Source organism: Bison bison, unplaced genomic scaffold, assembly GCF_000754665.1.
Source record: "Bison bison bison isolate TAMUID 2011002044 unplaced genomic scaffold, Bison_UMD1.0 scf7180017860443, whole genome shotgun sequence".
In the NCBI taxonomy this organism is placed as follows: domain Eukaryota; kingdom Metazoa; phylum Chordata; class Mammalia; order Artiodactyla; family Bovidae; genus Bison; species Bison bison.
Window position 1 is genome coordinate 5,637,802 of NW_011491015.1, and position 22,484 is coordinate 5,660,285.

Consider the following 22,484-nt stretch of genomic DNA (forward strand, 5'->3'; position numbering starts at 1 on the left):
GAACCCGCCTCTCATCTACATTACCTCTCCTACTGCCCTGACCATTTCCTTTATACCTTTTGTGTTTTGGAGCCACAATCTTCCTCTTTCTTAGCTGACTTATTTGTTTTGGTGGGGAACATGTTCCCGGGGCTTCCTGCAAGGGGCACATTGAGTAAAAATATCTGTGTATCTGAAAATGTCTTTATTCTACTACTAAATCTGTTATCTCTCATCTGTGGTCATTTCTCTTATTCTTTTTGTCCTTGGGGGTTTATGTCTGTAAATGCCTTTGCTATTATTTTAGTGGAGTTTTGGGAGGAAGTGGAAATAAACATAGATAACAGAGTTAAAGTTTCACTTGCTATTCAACATCTTTTTCCCTTATTAAAATACTTCCTTCACACCAGTTTTAGCTAGACAGCCAGAATAACAGCTACATTTCCTAGTTTCCGGTGGAACTTGAATTCCCTTTGTGAACTGATGCATTAAGTAACAAGAAAGCTGCATGGGAATCAAACAGATGCCTAGCCACAAGTTGACTTCCTCTTTAATGCCATTCGGAACTCAGACAGTCTTCTCAAAAAGATCTGTTTCATGCAAATGACGTTTCCAATCAGATGCAAGGACTCAGCAGCACCTGGTTTCAAGAAGCTAGAGAAAATATTAAGACACTGACACTGTATCTTACCAGGAATCCGACGGGGCAGTGTGGCAGAGCTCCTTGAAAGTTTACTAAAAAACAAAGAATCGCTCCAGAGAGAAATGGCAGTATTTCAAGTGCTTCAAATTTGTGGAATTATTGGAACAAACTGTACTCGATAAGGATGTTTCTGGGTTCAACTGCAGAATTCCCCGAAGTCCCTAAAACCAATTCTGTAGCAATTACCACACCTAAGTCAGACAGTTCACTTTCGTCAGACGTTCCTTATTAAATGACCCAGACAAAATCAACTTCTTTCCGGGGAATGAAAAAGATTGCATTTCCACTTAACAGTTCAGGAGAGGTGAGAACCATCATGAAAGCAGAGTCCTTGGACCCAATCCCCGTCCTGCCTCCAGATAATCACGTGGCTTCATATCCCAGAATTGTTTCTGACCCTCAGTTTCCTTGTCTGTAGAATGAAGAGACTGGTCTTAATTGAGCATTTAGGTCTTTTTCAGACTAAAAAAAAAAAAAAAAATTTCTATGTTCTGTAAGGAAGTTAAATGAAAGAGAATTAAAGAACAGGAAAGGGAGAAGTTTGCTTTCAGCCAAGTCCTATTCCTGGAATCATTTCGGGTCCAAGATTTGAAAGCACAAATAAAAGTGAGGGTTATATTGCAATTGACTGGTTATAAAACCAAGGCCAGCTAGGACTTGATCTCAGGTCTTGCCACTTTTTAACATGGCAAAAATACCTGCTTCTCCCAGGTGCTTCAGAAACCAGTTCTTCTGGGACTCTGCCAGGCACAATCTCTCCTGCAACACAGGAGCTGGCTCTTTACAGAAGCGCGGTCTCTGATTCCTCTACTTACCAGCCCCAGAGACTTGCCTATTTTTCCCCCAAAAGCAAAAGGCATCGGTCTATCTATGTTTAGGAATGCACACAACAAATCAAGAAATAAACTCATGTGAAGGACAAAAATCCTGGCCTTAAAGTGCAGGCAAACTTCCATTTCTATAAGCCTATGAAGACAATATAAATAAATCAGGAGTCAACCTGCTGGCAGCAATCACTAAATCTCTCTCGCTTTCTAAATAACATTCCTTGTGCCGAAAAGTATAGGCGGTCACTGTTTCATCTCTCTCCTTTCTGGGACAGGGCCTTTTTCAGTGTCTTCTGGAAACTGTCCCTAAATTGGGAGAGAATCATCTACTTTGTTCGACCTTTCTGATGATTCTATCAGTGGTGCGTTTGCTGAGTCTCCCTCTGCTTCTGAGAAACTGATAACAGTAAGTGTGGTAAACCAAGATTGGAAGGATTTAAGTGCAAATTCTGTGAATAAATGCATCATTGTTATTTCAAAAAGCCTATTCTACGTAATATGTCATCAGGATGCTTCCTCTACCGAGGGACCTTTCTTCAGTTTCCCCCTTGGCGACCTCTAAAGCCCCCTTTCTGTGCTACTGCTGCTGTGGCCTGGAGGCGCCTGACCTTCCCTGTCTCCCCCCGCAGAAATCCTCCTTGGCTTTCTAGGAAGCTCAAACCCTCCTTCCTCCAAGGAACTTTCCTCCAAGCCTCCGCTTCCCCTAATTTAAACAAGCTGGCGCTCTCTGAGCACACCTGGCCCTTTCCTTGCAGGATTTCTGCGATAGCATCCCCAGTGCACGCCTCATGCCTGCATCACAGGAACCGGTTTCAGCCTCTCTCCCCCCAGCTGGAGCGTAACCCGCCTCACGCGGGGACCCCCTCCACTCTGTTCTCTCTCGATCCCACGGCAGCCACACTGCAGCATCGTCGTTGCTCCGTAATTATGAGCTCTGTGCAGAAACCATCTTCCCTCCTAATTTTTCTCCCGCGCTGTGTTTACCCCGGAGTTGGCATTGTCATAGAGAACACAAGCAGTGCATTTTGACTGACTGATTGCCAGCTCAAACACAGGCCCCGACGTGAATAGGACCCTGACCACACGTATGGAGCCACTAAAAACAGTTGCATTATTTTTAATGAGATGAAATAAAGATCAGTGACATATTGTTAAACAACAAATTTAGATTATAAGACTGCAGGCAGAATATTACCTCATTTTTGCATAATGCACATGTATGTATTGGCACAGGCATGTCTGCTTGTGTGATTTGTTATAAATGTAAAAAAAAAAAGGAAAAAAAAAAAAGACTGGAAGGCAGTGCACCAATATTTACAATGAACAGATACTACTTTGGAACCAGAGCAAATATTAGCCTTTATTTTTTTCTTAAGAAGCAAAGAGAGGTGAATCAGAGCTGTGAATCATCTATCACCATCAACAAAGGACCAGTTCTGAACACATAGCTCCCACCAGTTCCTGGTCAGGACATGTAGGGAGAAGCCACAGTTTTGCTCAAGGACCAAGAATCTAAATTTTCATCTCTAAGTATTCCTAAGCATTCCATCACTCCTTCCTGTGAAACTTCTCCCGGCCTGATACAGGAATGAGGAAGGGAGCAGGGAACAACCTTTAAAAGAATGACCTAGCCCAAGGACATGACATAAACTGGAACCAAATAGATCCCAGATGGCGGATGAATCGCCTTCCACTAGACCTTGAGCCTTAGAACACGCTCAGCATAACATAGCAGCAGCTAAATGCCACAGCCACCAGGGTCATGTTCCAAGGCTGATCATCAAAGACCAAAAAGTGGAGTTTCCTTGGTGACTCAGGGGTAAAGAATCTGCCTGCCAGTGCAGGTGCCATGGGTTCCGTCCCTGGGCCGGGAAGATCCCACATGCTGTGGAATAACAAAGCCTGCATGCCACAACTACTGATCCTGTGCTCCAGAGCATGGGTACTGCAAATGCTGAGCCCACGTGCCACAGCTACTGAAGCCCACATGCCCTAGAGCCCGTGCTCTGCAACAAGAGAAGCCACCACAATGAGAAGCCTGCGCACAGCAACTAAAGAAAGGCCTGCACAGCAGTGAAGACGCAGCACAGCCAAAACCAACAATAATTAAAAAAAAATTTTTAAGACCAAAAAGTCGGTTTTTGTAAACCGACTTGTAAATCCCCACCCCTTCCCCAAAATAGTTGGAATACTCCACCTAGTCATTAGCCCATGAGATTATCCAGCCCATAAGAACTAACCACACCACATTTCGAGGTCACTCTCACCTTCTGAGATGGCCCCCAATCTGTCTATGGGCTGTGTTTCTCTCTAAATAAATCTGCTTCTTAAATTCACCTTGTCCCTCACTGAATTCTTTCTGTGATGAGACATCAAGATCCCAAGCTTCATTAAGTCCTGAGACCAGGTGTGTGATCTCAGTTAAAAGACAGTGGTTTCAAGTCCCTATCTAAGTTACACGGTTTGAGGACCGCAAGAGTTGTAGCTGGTTTGGATCATTTTGCTGAGACCAAGAGAAAAGAATAAGCTTAACTCTAGTGTCAGAACTAGGCCAACCTCTCTGGCCAACTGTGCCCAGCAGGGCACCCCTGCTCCCAGGGGCCTTTCACTCAGCGCCTCTCACTCTTTACATTCCAACAATGTGAAATGACGGATACTTTTAATACAAGAGACCTGTCATTCATTTATTAGCTGGGGACAGGCGCTGCAGTGGAGAAGGATGCATTATAAATCAACTTCTTTCTGAGTCATTAAAAATTAATCCAGTTCATAATGTAGAACGTCAGTAATTTCTTTGTTAGAGCAGCGTGTGATTTTTTTTTTTTTTACCTTTTCTTCCAGGTTTTATTTTTTACTCCCTCCCTTCCCTGAGGATACTTTTTTTTCTCCCAATGGGCTGGGTATAAATTACCCCCCGGGAACTCTATCAGGAAATATAGCCTTTCAGACAGAGGTTACAATGGAGCAGTGGAATCGACGGTCTGCAAAAAAAAAAAAAGACTGCTGACCAATTTCCCCTCAGATATATGGTCTTACAGCACCTTCCCATTGTGCCCTACAGAAGCTCAATTACGATGTTCTTCATTTATTTCAGACCTACCCTGCATCGAAAATGGAAGACATTTTAGGTCCTTGATAGGCTAGACAGAAATAAATATGAAAGGCAGGTGATTCTTCCTTGCAGAGGAAACTTCATTAGCTTTTCTCTTTTTTTTTAAACATCCATACATACTGATCCACTTTATTATTGTCAATGACTACATAATATTCTATCATACAGATGCACAAACATTTTCAAAAGTTGCTCCCCTTGAGGGGTCTTTAGGGGGTCCCGGACACTGGTTGCTACCAACACTGTTTCCATGTAGCTTCTCTAACATGTCCAAATTCACTTGGCATTCACCAAAAAAATGCAGAGGTATTGGAAGGCCAGGCCCAGAGCAGAAGCCCTTCATACACCTCCCGCTTGAGGCCTGGGATTCAAGGATGTCAAGCAGCCAGAGGAGGCCGAATATGCCAAGAGGCTGCTAAGTGGAACCTCTGAGAAAGCTTCTCTTTGATTCTTCCCCTGAGTGGCAACTCCAGGAAATGTAAAAACTTGGAACTATAAAGAGGGAAACATCTGTGCTCCCTGACTTCAGAGGAAGTAAATGGGAGAATTCAGAATCTATGTGCATCTCCTTCCCACCTTGGGGACATTGAGAGGTTTGCAGAGGTTGGGTCAACCAGATGACCTTCTCAGATGACCTGCCAAGGGCTGTGTATGAAAGATAGGTGATGTTTCCACACCTGCCTGCACTGCTGTCTGAAACCTCTCAGGCTCTGGGCAGAGGGGTCTCCCCGAGACGAACAGTATGACGCCAGCCCAGGCAACTGGTGTGATGTCTATGTCAAAGCAGCCACGATGGAGTTAACACTCCTAAGTAACAAATCCCCACAAATCCCCAAGCACATATTTAAAATCTATTTTCAGAATCACACTGAGCGTAATTCAACCAATCAATGAGCCATTAGGAGGTGAGTCCCAACACTTCTCCACTACCAGTGGCATTAGGGCTACCTGACTCAGCAGAACTGAGTTCAAAGAGTTGCTGCGTCACCAGCAATTCTAGATCTGGGGACGGAAGCGAATCCAGTGCCTGGTGAGAGGCCCGGCTGGCTACCATCTGGGTGACAAATTAAGCTACACAGACACCAAGGACAGGAGAAAAGGAGGCGCGGCTGAGAAAGAGGCCAACTTGATTCCGAGGATTCCATTCTCTTCCTCCCAGTGCAGCTCTTTGCGCCCCCACTGCCCATTGATTTTGGATCCCACTCTGGGAGGCCTGGGAGGCCCCAGGTGGCAGAGGCCCCAGGTAAAGAGCCCGCCTGCCAATGCAGGAGACATAAGAGACGTGGGTTCAATCCCTGGGTGGGGAAGGTGCCCTGGAGGAGGGCATGGCAACCCACTCCAGTATTCTTGCCTGGAGAACCCCATGGACAGGCAGTCTGGTGGGCTACAGTCCATGGGGTTGCACAGAGTTGACATGACTGAAGTGACCTAGCCGGGCATGGCACTGGGAGGCCTGCCTTCCAGGTGTCTGAAGCTCTAGATGCCCTGATGGGGTGGGAGTGAGGGGGCTGCCTCCCTAGGAGCCATGAAAGTCCTAGAAAGGGACTCCCTCCTGCTGATCCAATGGGGGGCACTGTGGCTCACTCAAGCCAGCATCTGTCTGAGAGTCTCTAAGTTCCTCCTCAGTCTCCCAGAAGGTGGGGTGCAGGTAAAGTGGAGGCCACCTAATAGTGACAGGAAGCTGTCTGGGCCAGTGTAAGGGCCACGCTCCTAAACCCCTGAGTCGGAATCCTGGCTCTCTTACTGACCAGCGAGCGACCTTGGCCAAGTTCCTTAACTTCCCTGGGCCTGAGTTTCCTAATCTGTGACACGGGGATCACGACGCTCGCATGACCAGTGGGTCGAACGTAGACAGAGGACTGAGGCGGGGAAGAGAGGGTGGTGGGCTCTGTCATATCACAGTTTTGTCACCTCCCAGTTCTGAGACTATACGAAATGACTTAACCCCCTCCCCCATGCCTCAGTTTCCCCATCTATGAAAGGGGGGAAATAGCACCTGCCTCCTATGACTTTTGGGTGTTTTTGTTTTTCCTTTTTTGGCTGCACCACATGGCTTACAGGATCTTAGGTCCTCAATCAGGGACTGAACTCTGGCCCTCAGCATTGAAAGCATGGAGTCTTAACCACTGGACCATCTATGGGATATGGTCAGTGGTTAAGGGAATCCTTAACCAGGGAAGTCCCCTCCTATGGCTTTCACAAGGATTAAACAATTTATTGGGCTTCCTAGATAGCACTACCTGGGAAGTGGTAAAGAATCTGCCGGCCAATGAAGGAGACATAAGAGACACAGGTTTGATCCCTGGGTTGGGAAGATCCCCTGGAGGAGGGCATGGCAACCCACTCCAGTATTCTTGCCTGGGAAACCCCATGGACAGAGGAGCCTGGTGGGCTACAGTGTATGGTGTTTCAAAGAGTCAGACACGACTGAAGAGACTTAGCAGACATACAAAACAATTTATCATATTTAAACCATTTCCAGCACCAACAGTAAGCACTATGCAGTGTAAGATTTTAGTATTATTTTCATGCGCTTGCAGCTCAGGGCCTGGCCCTGAGCAGGTCTTGAGAGGCACCGAGTAAACATTACTTCTCCTCTCCTCACTACTCTCCCCACTTCTTTCTCTTTGCCAACCCCTGCTCCCACCTACTCCCCAGAAACGATGCTTCCAAAGTATCACACAGCAGCTCCCAGGAACTCACACAGCTAGCTCAGCCAAGATCATGGGAGCCAGCTAAAACCACATGAAGAAATCTGTCTCTGCTCAGGCATATAACTATAGCCTTGAAAATTAGCAGGACAATTTACCAGACCAGAACATCACTGACAACCACCACAAATTACCAGTTTGCTTTCCCTAAGGGGAGATACAGGAGGAGTAAAATTTACATGAGATCAATGTTCTCATCTTCCCCCCACCCCACTTCTACTCCTTGAGGCCTCTGCTTACTCCTAGCAGAGCAGGAGTTGACCCTGGGGAAGGAACTGGGGTGGTGGGCAGTGTCGCTTCTCATAGCCATTTCCCCTTTCTTTCTTGCTGACAGACTGACTCCATGGAGGCAATCACTCCCCTCCAGGCAGCCTCAGGGGAAGTGAGTTGCATCTCCAAGCTCAGGGGAGTATTTAGAGGAGCCTATGAGTTTGTTTTAGTCCCATTTTCTTTATGGTTTTAAACAGATGACACAATTCCGGTCAATGAGACAGGAGGGAAAATCTACTTGGGGAACTTGGAAAAGGTTTTCTCAGTTTCAATCAACCCACAAGAAGATACAATTCTGTGCTATCCCCAATCCATGTGTTTCATTGTGATGCCTGGAGCTGCTGCAACCTTTATGTTATCAAGAGGAAAGCCACTGGTGGTAAAGCCAAATGCAGAAGGGCAGAGGCAAGAAAATCTCAGGAAAGCTGGATTAGAGTCCTAATGTTTTTCACCAGGAGCCTTTCCTACCTATTTGCTTGAGTTATGTGGTTGCAAATTGCCTTCTTGTTTAAGCCCAAGTGGGTCAGGATTGCCTATTACTTATAGCCAAAAGATGTGAACTGACAATGATCAGTGTCCAAAACATGAGATATATGCACAAATATAAACAAGACTTATAAACATGTACATTTATGTCTGAAAGTCCTATGTAGAGGTCTGCTGAGAAAGAATGAAGGGGCTGTGTACTTATAAGAACAAGGAAAAAGGAGGTCACTTAAGCAACCAGGCATTAGAACTCTAACTGTATAACAAGTACCACATGGGCACAGATATATAAATAACATAAGTGATGCACTTGGGCAGGTATATAGGGGTTCAGGGGTACTGCAGTTTCAACAAAATAATGTTTGCTGACAAGGGAGGTGGGGCAAGCAGAGAATACAAAACAAACACAAAAATCTTACCATGAATCTCTCTGCCATCCCCTGGTTGAGCCCAGAGCTTTTCAGTCTCATTAACCCAAAAGGAAATTGGTCTAAGCCCTCTGCTCATCTACATCGATCATTTCCTGACAACCAACATATTACAGTCCTGACTCTAAGAGCATCTCTGTGGCTTCGGATCTGGGTGATAAACTGCTTTTTCTTAGAGTTGGTGGGGGGGAGATTTCATTGGAGGGAAAGATCCTTATCTTTTCAGAAATAACTTTAAGCCTTGGCAACCTCTATTTTTGACACCATCAAGCTGGTTTCCCTGAACAGCATATTTGAGGCAGGAATTGTAACGATCTGTTGTAAAAATATTGTTGTCAAGGCAAAGATGGCCATGTATATGCCACTTAGGCGAAGTGACAGAGCCTTTTCAAATGCTCATGCCACGTCATCCCAAAAAATACCACTTTGGGTGGTTTTCATTTTCATTATCAAGTTTTCTTATCTCATTTTCTTATGTCAGGTTTAGAGAAGGTGGATGCCCTGCCCACAGTCTCCTGGTTGCTGAGCTAGTAGGCTGGGACCAGAGTCCAGGGCCACTTTCTCTTCTGATGAAAAGGTGGCCCCTTCGTGAAATTCAGAGATGCTTTGACCTTTCATACAATGGTTTGGAAACAGCGGCTCGGGGGTGGGGTGGGAGGATGGCATTTGCATCTTGGATTGTACATTTCTCCTTGGAGACGACTCCCTGAAGTTCCAGATCTGCCTGGAAACAAGGAATGCAGTGAAAATTTGGCCATGACCAGCATCTCCAGATCTAGGGGCTTTAAAAGTGCTAAAGGCACCTGCAAGAGCTTCTAGGCAGAGAACAAGTGACAAAGACCTCAGATCTGCTTGCATGAAGGGTATTCAGTGCTCTGCCAGAAATCCTGATGCGTGCCACCACCCCAACTCTGGGCATTCCCATGGAACTCGGCCACTTCCTGTCCCTCCCAGAGGCTCAGGAAGAAACAGGATGGAGCATGTGCCAAACAGGTTCAGGCTCATCTGGGCACAGTGAGTTCCCACGTCACGTGAGTTCCCACGTCTGCTGGGGAGGCAAAAACAGAACCCTAGACGCCCAGAACAGCCTGGAATGCAATCCAATGAACATCTGTGTCCACAGAGAGATGTTAACAAGTGTATCCCCAAAATCAAGTTCGGTGACCCAAAAACATGGGAAATGTTCTGGCAAAACTGCAATGACCTACACCAATAGAAGCTCTCAGAATCCCACAGCAAAACAAAAAAGGCATGTGCTCCAGACTTTCCCAAATTTATTTGACATGGATTTTTATTTTTCCTTAAAAGTGCCTAGAGCACCATTTGGGAAGTCCTGCATTAAAGGTAGCTGGGGGAATTTCCCTGGTGGTCCAGTGGCTAAGACTGCACACTCCCAAAACAGGGGACCTGGGTTCGATCCCTGATCAGGGAACTAGATCCCACATGCTGCAACTAAGAGTTCACAGGCCATAAGTAAAGACCCCTCGTGCAGCAATTAAGGCCCAGGGAAGCCAAATAAATAAATATCTTAAAAATAAAGCAGCCGGGGAGAATACAGAAGGGCACTTGGATGCCAGGCTTCTTGGCTAAGAGTGGGTAGAACTTGGGTTTTTAATTATTGACCATTAAGAATGTAGCAGGCTTCCCTGTGGCTCAGATGGTAAAGAATCTGCCTGCAGTGCAGGAGACCCAGGTTGGATCCCTGAATCAGGAAGATCTGCAGGAGAAGGAAATGGCAACCCACTCCAGTGTTCTTGCCTGGAGAATTCCATGGACAGAGGAGCCTGGCAGGTTACAGTTCATGGGGTCGCAAAGAGTCAGACATGACTGAACAAATAACACACAAGCATATAGCACAACGGGAAGAACTTCCCAGCTCTTTGGCCCATCTCCCATCAGGGGTATGACTCATGTGCTCATTCAGAGGAAATGGAGATGATGGCCATCTTCTCCTGGAAAGGGCTTCTGGAAAGAGAACACTAATAGAGAACACCGCTAGCAACAGAACCTCCGCTGTCTCCCAGGATGGTGGTGGGAGGGGAGGTGTCTTTTTTTCTTTTTCCTTATTTAGCCTCTGCCCATAAAATAGGAATTTCCATCTCCTTGAAAACACAGGAAGTAACCGCCAGCTCTTCCCTCAACATGTGTACCTGGCCCCCCACCCTGTAAGAAGTGAGAGATGTACCCGATGGGTGAGGTGGGCAGAGTCCGTCATCTGCCATCATATTCTCTTCCAGGTGGGGCCAGTGCAGACAAGGGAGACTCTCTCTGCCTGCATGGTTTTCCAAGGAGCTCCTAAGCTTTCTGACTTGCAAAAGATGAGACAGACCATGACCCTCCATGCAACCAGGAAGACAACAGCTGCTCTGCAGACCCAACTCCTGTCTGTACATTCCAAGTCCAAGATTTGGAAGAGGGACTTCCCTGGGTGGTCCACTTGTTGAGAATCCACCTTGCAATGCAGGGGAGGAAGGTTCAATCCCCAGTCAGGGAACCAAGATCCCACATGCCCCGGGGAAACTAAGCCCATACACCCCAACTGAGCCCACTCACCATAGTGAAAGATCCCATGTGACATAAGGAGACCTGATACAGCCAAATGAATAGATTGTTTAAAAAAGATTTCGGAGAGGCATTAAGAAGACCGTCTTGGCTTTATGCCTAAGCAACTTCCATAAGTCTAGCAATAAAGCTCAACTTTTGATTCCTATCTGACCCCTGTGTGGATTTTTCAGCTGGTTCTAAATGATTAAAACACTCCCATCTAACTTAGATGTTCAAATCCAGTTGAAAGGAGAAAAAAAAAGCATAAACACTCTGGGAAAGCTGGAGCTGGAGAACATCTCTGGAGGGAAGTTAATCTCCCACTGAGGCCAAGACATGCCAAGAAGACAAGTCGTCCTTCAACGCTCAGGGCTGTGGACAGGAAGTGAAGGACCCACTCCACATTTCATTCAATTTCAGTTGTTGGGTGCACCTTCCCCTGGGTGCAAGTTCCCCTACAAAATAACATGATCCAGGCTGGCTGGCGGGTCTTATCATTCTTCACCTCCTCCTCCACCAGGCAGCACATGCTTATCCCTGAAGTACTTTTTTTAAGCCAATTACCATGTATTTACAGTGAGCATAATTAAACCTAATTTCTTAATTAGCATAACTGCATGAAGCTACTAAAGTTTGCGTATGTGATTATGGTGGTGAGCACAGAAGAGATGAAGTCATGAGATTCAACAGGAAGGCAGGGTGTCTTAGCTTAGGGAGATGGACCATGGTCTGTCTAGTTGGTTACAGCTCCGAAGTACATGCTCAAGAATGCCTTAGCATTTTCAGGTACTCTGGGGGAAATGAAATCATGTGATTTTTTTTTTTTCTTCTTGGGATAAAAAGGGGGAAATGGCAAAGTGACAAGCTTAGATTTCACCTAGATATAAGTGATTTGGGAATCAGTATCCAACAGAGGTTAATCTAACTGAAACTCTCAGGACAAGTTCAAGCATATGGGTCCAGGACTTAACTGCCTTAGTTCCCAAGATAATCCATTTTGGAATCATCTAGCTCTTTCTAGAAAGAAAGGAAACAGATAATGTGTCTCAGCAGCCTTCCTAAGTGGCACAAGCAGTAAAGAAACTGCCTGCCAATGCAGGAGATGCGGGTTCAATCCCTGGATTGGGAAGATCCCCTGGAGGAGGGCATGGCAACCCACTGCAATATTCCTGCCTGGAGAATCCCATGGACAGAGGAGCCTGGCAGGCTATAGTCCATGGGGTTGCAGAGTCAGACTGAGCAACTTAGCACATGCAAGGTATATGAGCACTCCTTTCCTCCTTGGGCTCGCCAAACTTGGCATCACAGCCTTCTCGGGACTCTGCTACTTATTCTAAATGGATTTGAAAATAGGATTGAAGAAAAATCCAAGGGAACAATCCTAATTTATGTTCAGTTAAAATGTTATATGAGAGACTGCCTGGCAAACAGGGCCTGGAGATACCTAACTGGTGACGAAGGCTAAGGCAAAACATCACTGTTACCTTTACAACCTATAGCTCCCTTAACGGGGATGGTTAAGATCCAACAAGCAGGTGCATCAGAACGGCCCACCCCCACGTTGGTCCTATTCTCTGCAAGCCACATTGAGCTAAGCCTCCCTCCTAAACCAATGAGAGGGAGCAAGCAACAGTCCCTCATCCCCCGCTTTCCCCATAAGTCAGCCCCCTCTTTTCAGCTCCACTCCCAGAGGAGAAGCTCCTAGCCCAGCCCTGTAACCAGACACCCTTCCTTCCAGGCAAGTCCATCAGGGCTTCTGCTAGAGAAAAACCTAGAAAGCTATATTTTTCAGTAGGAGCAGCTGCGGCTGCCGTCTCTGCTCCAAGTTCTGGGGTGGGGTCCTTCCAGACAAAGGAGCCCATTCTCTGTATTTCATCTATAAGTCCATGACGCTGAGGTAAGTGGCTGGCAATAAACACCCATCATTACCCTGCGCTAAGCAAGGTGTGTTAGCAGAGAAGGGACAGAAATCTGTATCACGCCAATGCACTATCAATACTGCATTATGTTCACAGGCTCCGTGCTCCCCACTGCAGCCGGGAAATCAGTTCCTTTTCCAGAAAAGACAAGGCTGATCAGTCCAGAAGAGGAGGAAGAGACAAGCCATATGTTCAGTCTTGATGAAGGAACCATGGGTCCCAGTTAAAGGGACAACGTTCACAGCTTTGATCATCTTTCTGAATGTCCTCACCTTATAGGCTGGTGGGAGGGGCTGCATTAAGCAATTGCCCTGAGGAAACAGAGTGAGGACAGGACTTCTGAAGAGCTGCAGTGCAGCCGAAGAGAGGCAAGGAAGGGTGGGTCCTTCGCCCTGCGCCAGGGCCCACGTCACAATTGTTGTTTAGTCACTAAGTCGTCTGGCTCTGTGCGACCTCATGGACTGTAGCACACCAGGCTCCTCTGTCCATGGGATTCTCCAGGCAAGAATACTGGAGTGAGTGGGTTGCTGTGCCCTCCTCCAGGGGATCTTCCCAGACCAGAGATCGAACCCAGGTCTCCAGAATTCCAGGCAATTCTTTACCACTGAGCCACCAGGGAAGCCCCCACGTTGGAGAACCCAACACTTAATAAAAGCTCAATGGATGTTTGTTGACTGGCTGAGGAATGAAGGAGAAAAGGGGATTGGAGGGACCCAACATAGATGGGGTATCGACAGCCTAGTGAGAGAGACAGGCTGTGAGGAGGACCCCGAGCAGAGCTGCCAGGTCAGCCAGGGAGGCTGAGTGACAAGCCCAGGGAAGCAGGAAGTAGAGGCAACTAGCCAGGAGGGGCTGAAGGCTGAATGCGTGCCTATGGTTCAAAGGGCAGAGACTCAGGTGGAAAATCGAGTCCTGAAGGCCTGAAAGGGAGGCTGGAAGGCCAGGACCAGCTTGAAAATGACACGTGGGCAAAGAAAAGGAATTAGCAAAGCTGGGAGGAGCCTGGTGGGCTGCAGTCCATGGGGTCGCTAAGAGTTGGACACGACTGAGAGACTTCACTTTCACTTTTCACTTTCATGCATTGGAGAAGGAAATGGCAACCCAATCCAGTGTTCTTGCCTGGAGAATCCCAGGGACGGGGGAGCCTGGTGGGCTGCCGTCTATGGGGTCACGTGGAGTCGGACACGACTGAGTGACTTAGCAGCAGCAGTAGCAGCAGTAGCAGAGAAACCAAAAACAAAGGATTTGGATGCCTGAAGAGGTGAGGGTCACCAGGCATTCCAGGTGGGCACCATGGAGAAATCACTGGGGCAAACTGCTTTTTCTCCCCCCAAGAAATTTGACAGTCATCTGATTCAAGTGGACATCTTTAAAAAAATTTTTTTTCATTTATTCTTGGCTGTGCTGGGTCTTCATTGCTGCTTCAGCTTCTCTCTAGTTGCAGTGAGTGGGGGCCACTCTTGAGCTGTGGTGCAGCCTTCTCACTGCAGTGGCTTCTTTTGTTGCGGAGCACAAGCTCGGTAGTTGCTAGTGCACAGGCTTAGTTGCTCTGTGGCAGTGGGGATCACCCCAGAACAGGGATTGAATCCGTATCTCCTGCATTGGCCGGCAGATTTTTTGCCACTGAGCCATGGGGTAAGCCCTTGACAAACTGCTTTTGAGACACTGTGACTGCGTAAGCACACTGATCAGGAAGTCAAGAGACCAGTTCTGTAGTCAAGGTAGCAACTGGCCTCAGACGAATGACAAGTTGGAAATGAAGTATGCTCACTATATATAGGTTAAGCAACTATTCAATGAGAATTCTACAATCATTCGTTGCTGGTACAGTTTAGGGTAGAGAGAAGATAAATAGATGCACACACGTGTGTGTACACACACATACACAGACACACTTCAGAAAGCACACAAAACAGGCAGGTATACACTGACAAGTCTAAGAGACCCTGGCGCAGAAGGGGTCTCTGGTCAGTGGAGACCAGTCTGATAATGAGATCAACAGAACCTAACTTGCCTTGGTTGGAGAAGACAATGGCAACCCACTCCAGTACTCTTGCCTGGCAAATCCCATGGACGGAGGAACCTGGTAGGCTGCAGTCCATGGGGTCGCTAGGAGTCGGATATGACTGAGCAACTTCACTTTCAGGCATTAGAGAAGGAAATGGCAACCCACTCCAGTGTTCTTGCCTGGAGAATCCCAGGGACAGGGGAGCCTGGTGGGCTGCCATCTCTGGGGTCGCACAGAGTTGGACATGACTGAAGCAACTTAGCAGCAGCAGCAGCAGCAACTTGCCTTGGTACAGCCACTTGGAAGACAGTTTGACCATTTCTTACAAAGTTAAACACCCTCTTACCATATGATCCAGAAATCATGCACCAAGGTATTTATGCAAGTGAGTGGAAAATGTCCATGCAAAACCTGTACACAAATGTTTATAGCAGCTTTATTCATAACTGCCCAAACTAGGAAGCAACCAAGATATTTACTGTGGGTTGAATGGGTTGAATTGTGTCCCTCACCATCATCCCCCCCCACCCCCAAAATATGTTGAATTCCCAACCCCCAATACCTTAGAATGTGACCTGATTTGGAAACAGGATCATTGCAGGTATAATGAGTCAAGTCAAGATGAGGTCATACTGGGATAGAATGGACCATTAATCTAATATGGCTGGTGTTCTTATCAGAAGACAGCCTTGTGAAGACAGACACACAGGGAGGATGCCACGGGAGGACAGAGCGCTGGAGTGACGTGGCTGTAAGCCAAGGGATACCAGCAAACCACCAAAAGCTAGGAAGAGGGGAGAAAGAGTCCGCTCCAGGTTGCAGAGGGAGCAGAGTTCTCTGAGACCTTGATTTTATACTTCCAGCTCTAGAAGTGTGAGATGACACATCTCTATTGTTTGAAAGCACCCAGTTTGTGCCACTTTGTTACAGCAGCCCTTAGAAACTAATACAATGTCCTTCAGTAGCTAAATAGATGAACTGTTACAGCCATAGGATGAAGAAGCATTCAGTGATTAAAAAAAAAGAAGTAAGCAATCAGGCCACAAAAAGACATAAAAGAACCTAAAATGTACAGGGCTAAGTGAAAGAAGTCAATCTGAAAAGGCTACATACTGTATGATCCCAACTATAATGACATTCTAGAAAAGGCAAAACTATGAAGACTGTAAAAAAAGATTAGTGGTTGCCAGAGGTTTAGGGAGGGGAGATGAATCATGGACCACAAGAGAGTTTTAGGGCAGTGAGCCTACTGTATGTGATACAATTACATACAATGGTGAATACACCATTAAATGGTGGATACATGACAGGATGCTCTTGTAAAATCCACAGAATTGTATACAATGCAGAGAGTGAACCTTGCAGAAAACGATGGTTTAGTTAATGATAATATAGCAATATTTGTATTTTGATTGTAACAAATGTTACCATACTAATGCCAGATGTTAGTAATGGGGGAGATTTTGGTGAGGGAAGCGCTGGGGCATAGATGGAACTTTTTTCACTTCCTGTTTAATTTTTCTATAAACCCTAAACATGCTCTAAAAACATTTTTAAAAGATTAAAAACTGACTTGACCCCAGGGCCAAGTATTACCAAAGGCCACCATGGTCCTTTGGGAACTTGAGTTGGGGGAGAACTCAGAAAGAGGAATAAGTACCAACAGCCAGACCGAGGCTGGCCCAGCTTCATGACGGCAGGGAGCCACAGCCAAGGTTCTTCCCAGAGAGCTGTCCTTATCCTGGAAACAGGGAGAAAAGCGGGCCTCCAAAAAAACAGCATTCCTCAAAAGCCAGCTTCCTTGAGCCCAAGAAGTGGAGAGTGAATGCTTGTGGACCACTGTACTCCCAGGCAATGTGATCTGATAGAGAAAGGACAGATCTTGGAGTTAGTAGGTCTGGCTTCTAATCTCAGGCTCTCACTTAACAGCTGTATGAGCTACAACAAGTCCCTTAAGTTCACTGAGCCTCAGGTTCTTTATCGAGAAAATGAGTACAGCAGCCTCACCCTTAGAGAGTGGGTGAAAGACTGCATGAGATAAAAAAGGGAAAGGCCAGCCCAAGGCTTGGTCCAGAGGAGGCTGCCAATGCCCATCAATGACCTCTCTCTCGGTCTGTGATAGCAGCCTGCATCCTGGAATGAAGACATACTCACCAAGCATCATGTAGCGCTTGGTTGGTATCTTCTCTGACCCTAGTTCCATGCTATGTTTCCAGAGAAAACGAAGACTGATGACACAGAAGAGCTACATCCTTTGGAGTAAGTTCAAAGCTGGGTTTGGGAGACAGTACCCACATCTTTGAGGAGTAACATGATGACGGAAGATTTGACTTAAAGTCATGCAGGACTATTGTGCATGGCTTCTCCTTTCCCAGGAGGGAAAGATCATGTTGCAATAGCATGGGCCCAGGAAGGTCTCACGGGAGGTTGGAAATGAGCCAGTGGTTGAGTGATGAATAGGTGCAGGAAGGAAGAAGAGGAAGGGGGAAGACGTGAGGAGAGGAGACGGGCATTTGAAGCAGGAATTACACTATGCTAAGAGTCGGAAGCATGCGGTTGGAGGGAGACCTGGAAAGAAGTGTTCAGGGGTAAAGGCTGGCGAGTCATCAGCAGAAAGGAGCAAGGTGAAGCCTTCACAAGGCCCCAGGGGGAACAGAGTGTGCCATCCTGTGTCTTGGACACCAGCCCCGGTGGCAGTGAGCCCCTGAGGGTAGGGACCACGCATGCCTTTTCCTCCATTGTTTCCAGAGCCGAAAAGAAGGCCTGACACAAACCCTCCATGAATATTTATTGACTAGATGAAAAGGAGAAAAATCAGCACTCTGTGAATGACGATGATGCTAACGAAGAGGAGAGACCCCAAAGGAATATGCTCGAGTTTTACCAAGAGATGGAGAGTGTGGAGGATTCAGAGATTCCTGGGGAAATGGAGCTATGCGGCAGGGAACATCAAGAGGTGCAGGGCCGAGCAGAAGGAGACGGTGTCTACAAGGACCAGGGTCAGGGAGAGTCCCTGACTGCAGGCCCGCCAGGAGGGGCAGAGGGATGGAGAGGTGGGAGCACAGATGCTGGGAAGATGGGGGACAGTTTCCTCTGAGACAGAAACAACCTGGGAATAAAGGCACACAGCCTGGCCTGGGCACAGAGGGCAGGGAACGAAGCGTGACGGGGGTTAGCAACCCCAGCTGGCCCCTGCTCTCTCAACCAAGAGGCACAGCTGTCTTCTGAGAATAGGTTCAGGAAAAGGGGAGGAGCGGAGAACCCCAGGGCCTTCAGCAGAGCCAAGGAGCCTCCCAATCAGCCGATGGGAACAAGCCAGAGTGTGATCCTAACACAGCTGCCCACAGTCCAACTCAATACAGGCACCATGACTGCAGCCCAGAGCTGTCACAAGGGCAACAGAAGTCACCGATTGCCCAGTGTGGGTACAAAGAGCTTGAAACCTCTCCCCAGTGAGCCATCTAGACCCGCCCCTTGGTGTCTTATTCACAAGGTGAGTGTGCTAAGTCACTTCAGTCATGTCTGACTCTTTGCGACCCCATGACAGCCTGCCGAGCTCCGCTGTCCAAGGGATTCTCCAGGCAAGATTACTGGAGTGGGTTGCCATTTCCTTCTCTGTCTTCTTCAGAAGGACCTAGCGCCAAATCAGCTGGGTGACAAGGAGGCAGACCGGTTTCCTGATGCTTTTGAGCATCAGGGGGCTTTAAATAAAATAAATATGAGGCAGGCCTCACTAGACTGCAGATTCTGTATCCAGTCCTGAGTAGGAGCACCTTTATTCAGCTCTTCCAGAATCCCTGGAAAGGCCGAGGACATTCCAAATAAAGACAATGCCATATGCAGCACGCTCGGGGACACAGGTGAGAGGCTGTGAGCATCTGATAACGAATGGTAATGGGTGATCCCTAAACATCCTAGCAGCTCTGACACGCCATGAAAAACTCTATGGCCCGGATTGAAGACAGCGAGAAGCAGGAAGAAGAGCAGCATCTTCATCACTCCAGCTGGAGAGGTCCCCCCCGATTATGATAAACACGTGTGTAAAGAAAAGAAAAGCATTTTTGTGCTAAATCCATCACCGGGGGACTTGCGGAAATGAAGCTTGAAGTCAGGTAGCTGTGTCCCTATGATGTCTTCCCACGGTCCACATTGCTAAATGAGATGAGGAAGAGAATCAGACAGGAGAGGCCCCCCTGGGGGGGCCCTGAGATATGAGCATTTCTTTTTGCTTAATCCCCTGCTCCTTGCCATCACCCCCAAAGGAGTGACCCCAGCCCGTCTGCAGCATCGTAAACGCCCGCTGTTATTTATCCGCCCAGGCGCATGTGGTTTTAATTATTTATGATGGTGTCTCCTCGCACACGGGGATGTGTCTTGGAGTCCCTTGCCTTTGACTGATGAAGGCTTTGTAATCAGAGACCTGCTGTTTCCCAGCCCGTAAACCTCAGTGAGGAGAGGGCCGGGTGCTCCCCTCCCCGACTGTGTGAGTCAGCCACAGATTCACAGAGGAGGATTAACCAAATCCCGTTACAAGGCTCCTGTACATTGTTTGTCCTGCCACACGTGTTTTCTGAAAACAATTAGGAGCCGCCTGCTGTCTATTGACAGGGCACAATGTGCTGCTTCCCTGAAAAGGGCATCTCCCCTAAATATCGGAGGGTTTGGAGGATCTGGAGTCAGCGAGGGAGTCTACCCTGTGAGGTCTTATTTGTTCTCTGCTCCCTCAAGTCTTGTCGCTAAACCTGCTTCCCCGCTGTCTCTGCTGACCTCGTCGTTTATACAGAGAAATGCCGTGAGAACCATAGAGAGGCTGCCTACTTTGAGTCACAGATGCAAGGAGCTCCGGGGACGCTTCTCCGCTGCATCAGTTCCTAGGGCGACAGCTCCTTGGCTGGGGGCCGGGTCCTGACCTCAAAGGACATTCAGACCCCACAGGTCTCTCCGTGGCACCCACTTACTCCAACTACCCAGAAGGAGCCGCCTTCCCACACGTCAGATTCTCCCCGTGTGGACACCAAGTCACCCGCCGTGGGATCAGGAGCCCACGTGACCCTCCTCTACCCTGAGACCCAGAGCTCCCACTAACAGGAACACAACCCATCCTCATTTTTCCTGGGTTCTGCCTTCACGAACTCTTCTACTTGCTACAATTGATATGTAACCCCATAAACCCACAGGCACGGTGCTTTCACAGTTATTCACAAACATCCAAGGAGTGGTGACAAGTTTGAGTCACCCCCACACGCACGTCCCTAATTAACGCGAAAAAGCCATGCTCTCTGCCTCTTGTTGTGGCTCTTGTGCTGTAACGAGTGTCCTTCTCGTGGTTTATTCAATGCCGCTTTCATTGCATATTTGTGCTTTCTGCGGGCGAGTTCGCTGTTTAAAGCAGCCCCCGAGCAGAGTGCTGAAGCAAGGTCTAGTGTTTCTATGAGTGTGAACACTGTGATGTGCCGTATGGAGAAAACAGGTGTGTTTGATAAGCTTGGTCCAGGCCTGAGTCACGGTGCTGTTGGCCACTATAAGCTCAATGTTAATGAATCAATACTATGTATTAAAGTGTCCTTAAACAGAAGCACACGCAATACAGGTTACGTCTTGATCAGCTGATAAAAAGGTTGTGACCAGAGGTTCACAAGGAACCTGACTCTGGATTTCCCCAGGAACAATGGTCCAGGGTTCGCTAATTTCCTGTTGTTGGTGATTTTATAGAATACTCGAAATAAGGAGAACCAGTTGCACATTCAACACAGCAGTGCCAAGCCTCTATTCAAGTACCAACATCACTCTAGAAAACTCAGCAAAGCCAACCCCAGACTAAGCTCGGACTCACGCTAGCATCACAGAAGGACTTTCCTCATGGCCACACCCAGGTCAGTCGAGGATGATCCTGATCTGAGGCAAGAGCTTTAAAGTCAGAGTAGAACCATTCTTGACACGGTCTTCCCCACTGTTTATCTGAAACACAGGTATCTTTCTTCCCTTGCCCAGCCCTGGTCTAGAACCCAAGTATCCTTCCTCTAACTGGTACTGATGGGGGAGTGTGACAAACACTGAGACAGATTCTAGAGGACTCTCAAGGTTGGGAGGCAAATGATGACCTTGTCCTGATTCAAGCTCAGTCCCTCCCATGGTGGCAATCCTCTCACTAAAAACAGAGCAGGAAAAACAGAAGCGAAGGCGGATGAGGTGGCCGAATGCCTGCTCTGCTATCAGACGGACTAGTGGGAGCAGCAAGAGTTCTGTGAACTGCAAAGAGTGCATCCCAAATATAGACAGCTCCACCGGGGGAGAGCAGGGCCAGGGGCATTTCTCCCTGCACTGACCTGGACCAGCTGACCGGATGAAGCGAACAGACTGGCAGAAGCCTGTGGGCAGGGGAGGGGGGACTCCCAGCCTCCCCAAACCTCGGGTTTCCTGTCTGCAGATGAGGCCTTAACCTAACCCATCTCTTCTGTCCCTTCCAGCTCTAAGGCAGTCTCCAGGGCTCCCTCTCTGGACATCACTGACCATTCTGGGGGAGCAGGAGCAGTGGCAGTGGAGGGGTGTGCAATGGGGTCACTGAGCCTAGATTTGAACCTGGGGACACAGCAAGGGGAATACCTGCCGGAGGGAGGGCAGAGGCACCGGGGCTCCAGGGGCCAGGAGAGGCCCTAGCAGACTCAGCAGAAGTGCAAAGGGAGGACCCAAACCACCAGGAGGTAAGAGAGAGTAGGAAGCAGGTGCCCTGAGCCCTCTGATCTCAAGGAGACATCTACGGTGAGGAGGGGAGGGGTCCGAGCACAGGGTCATGATCCAGTCCTCAGACCGTACACTTCGGGGCACTGGAGGGGCAGCTGGAGAGATGTTTCCATTCCAAAGGTACTTGCCACCCTTCCCTCCCTTCCCGTCTGAGGGAGGTGTGGGTGGAGGGCCTGACGACCTTGGGGGCAGTAGTCTGGGCAAAGATTCCTGCACACACAGGCCAGGTGTCTACAGATACAGCCAGCTGTGCCTGTGTCCCTGCCTTACTGGAAGCCCCTCTCCAGGTGGGGCTGGGCCTCCTGCCTCCAGGTTGATTCCCCTTCCCCTGCCCCAAGCCCTCTCCACCCAGGGGCCTCTGTCCCGTGGCATCCCTTTGACCAGGCTGTTCATTGAGTTTTTAGACAAAGAAGGAGGGTCCCTTAGAGAGTGGGAAGTTAGCAGGTGGTAGGTCACCCCAGAATGTTCCAGAACCCCCGCCTACATGGTCTATCGCCATGCCCCCCTCCAACCCCAGGAGGGACAATATTCTCCCACGGTACTCACATGTGTCTGGCTTGTGGCAGTTGTGTCCCTGACGGAAGTACTGGGGATTCTCAATGACCGGGATGCGGGTCATGCCGATGACCACCGTATCTGGCCCGGCGTCCAGCGATGAGGGCGTGGTGATGCCATGGTTGATGTGATGCAGGGGACTAGCCGAGTCCTCCTCACCGCTGATGACAGCCACGGGACCTGCACACCCCAGGAGAGACA

At 48.2% G+C, this 22,484-nt stretch overlaps 1 protein-coding gene across 1 annotated transcript in view; it reads right to left on the minus strand.

Moving 5' to 3' along the window:
- NTRK3 (neurotrophic tyrosine kinase, receptor, type 3) overlaps nucleotides 1-22,484 on the minus strand; it is a gene marked incomplete at its 5' end in the record, with an annotated part of 300,013 nt that overhangs the window by 146,227 nt on the left and 131,302 nt on the right. Inside the window, one exon of the mRNA XM_010832183.1 lies at nucleotides 22,275-22,463. Within this exon, the coding sequence (XP_010830485.1) occupies nucleotides 22,275-22,463 (189 nt within the window). The remainder of the gene's footprint in view (nucleotides 1-22,274; nucleotides 22,464-22,484) is intronic.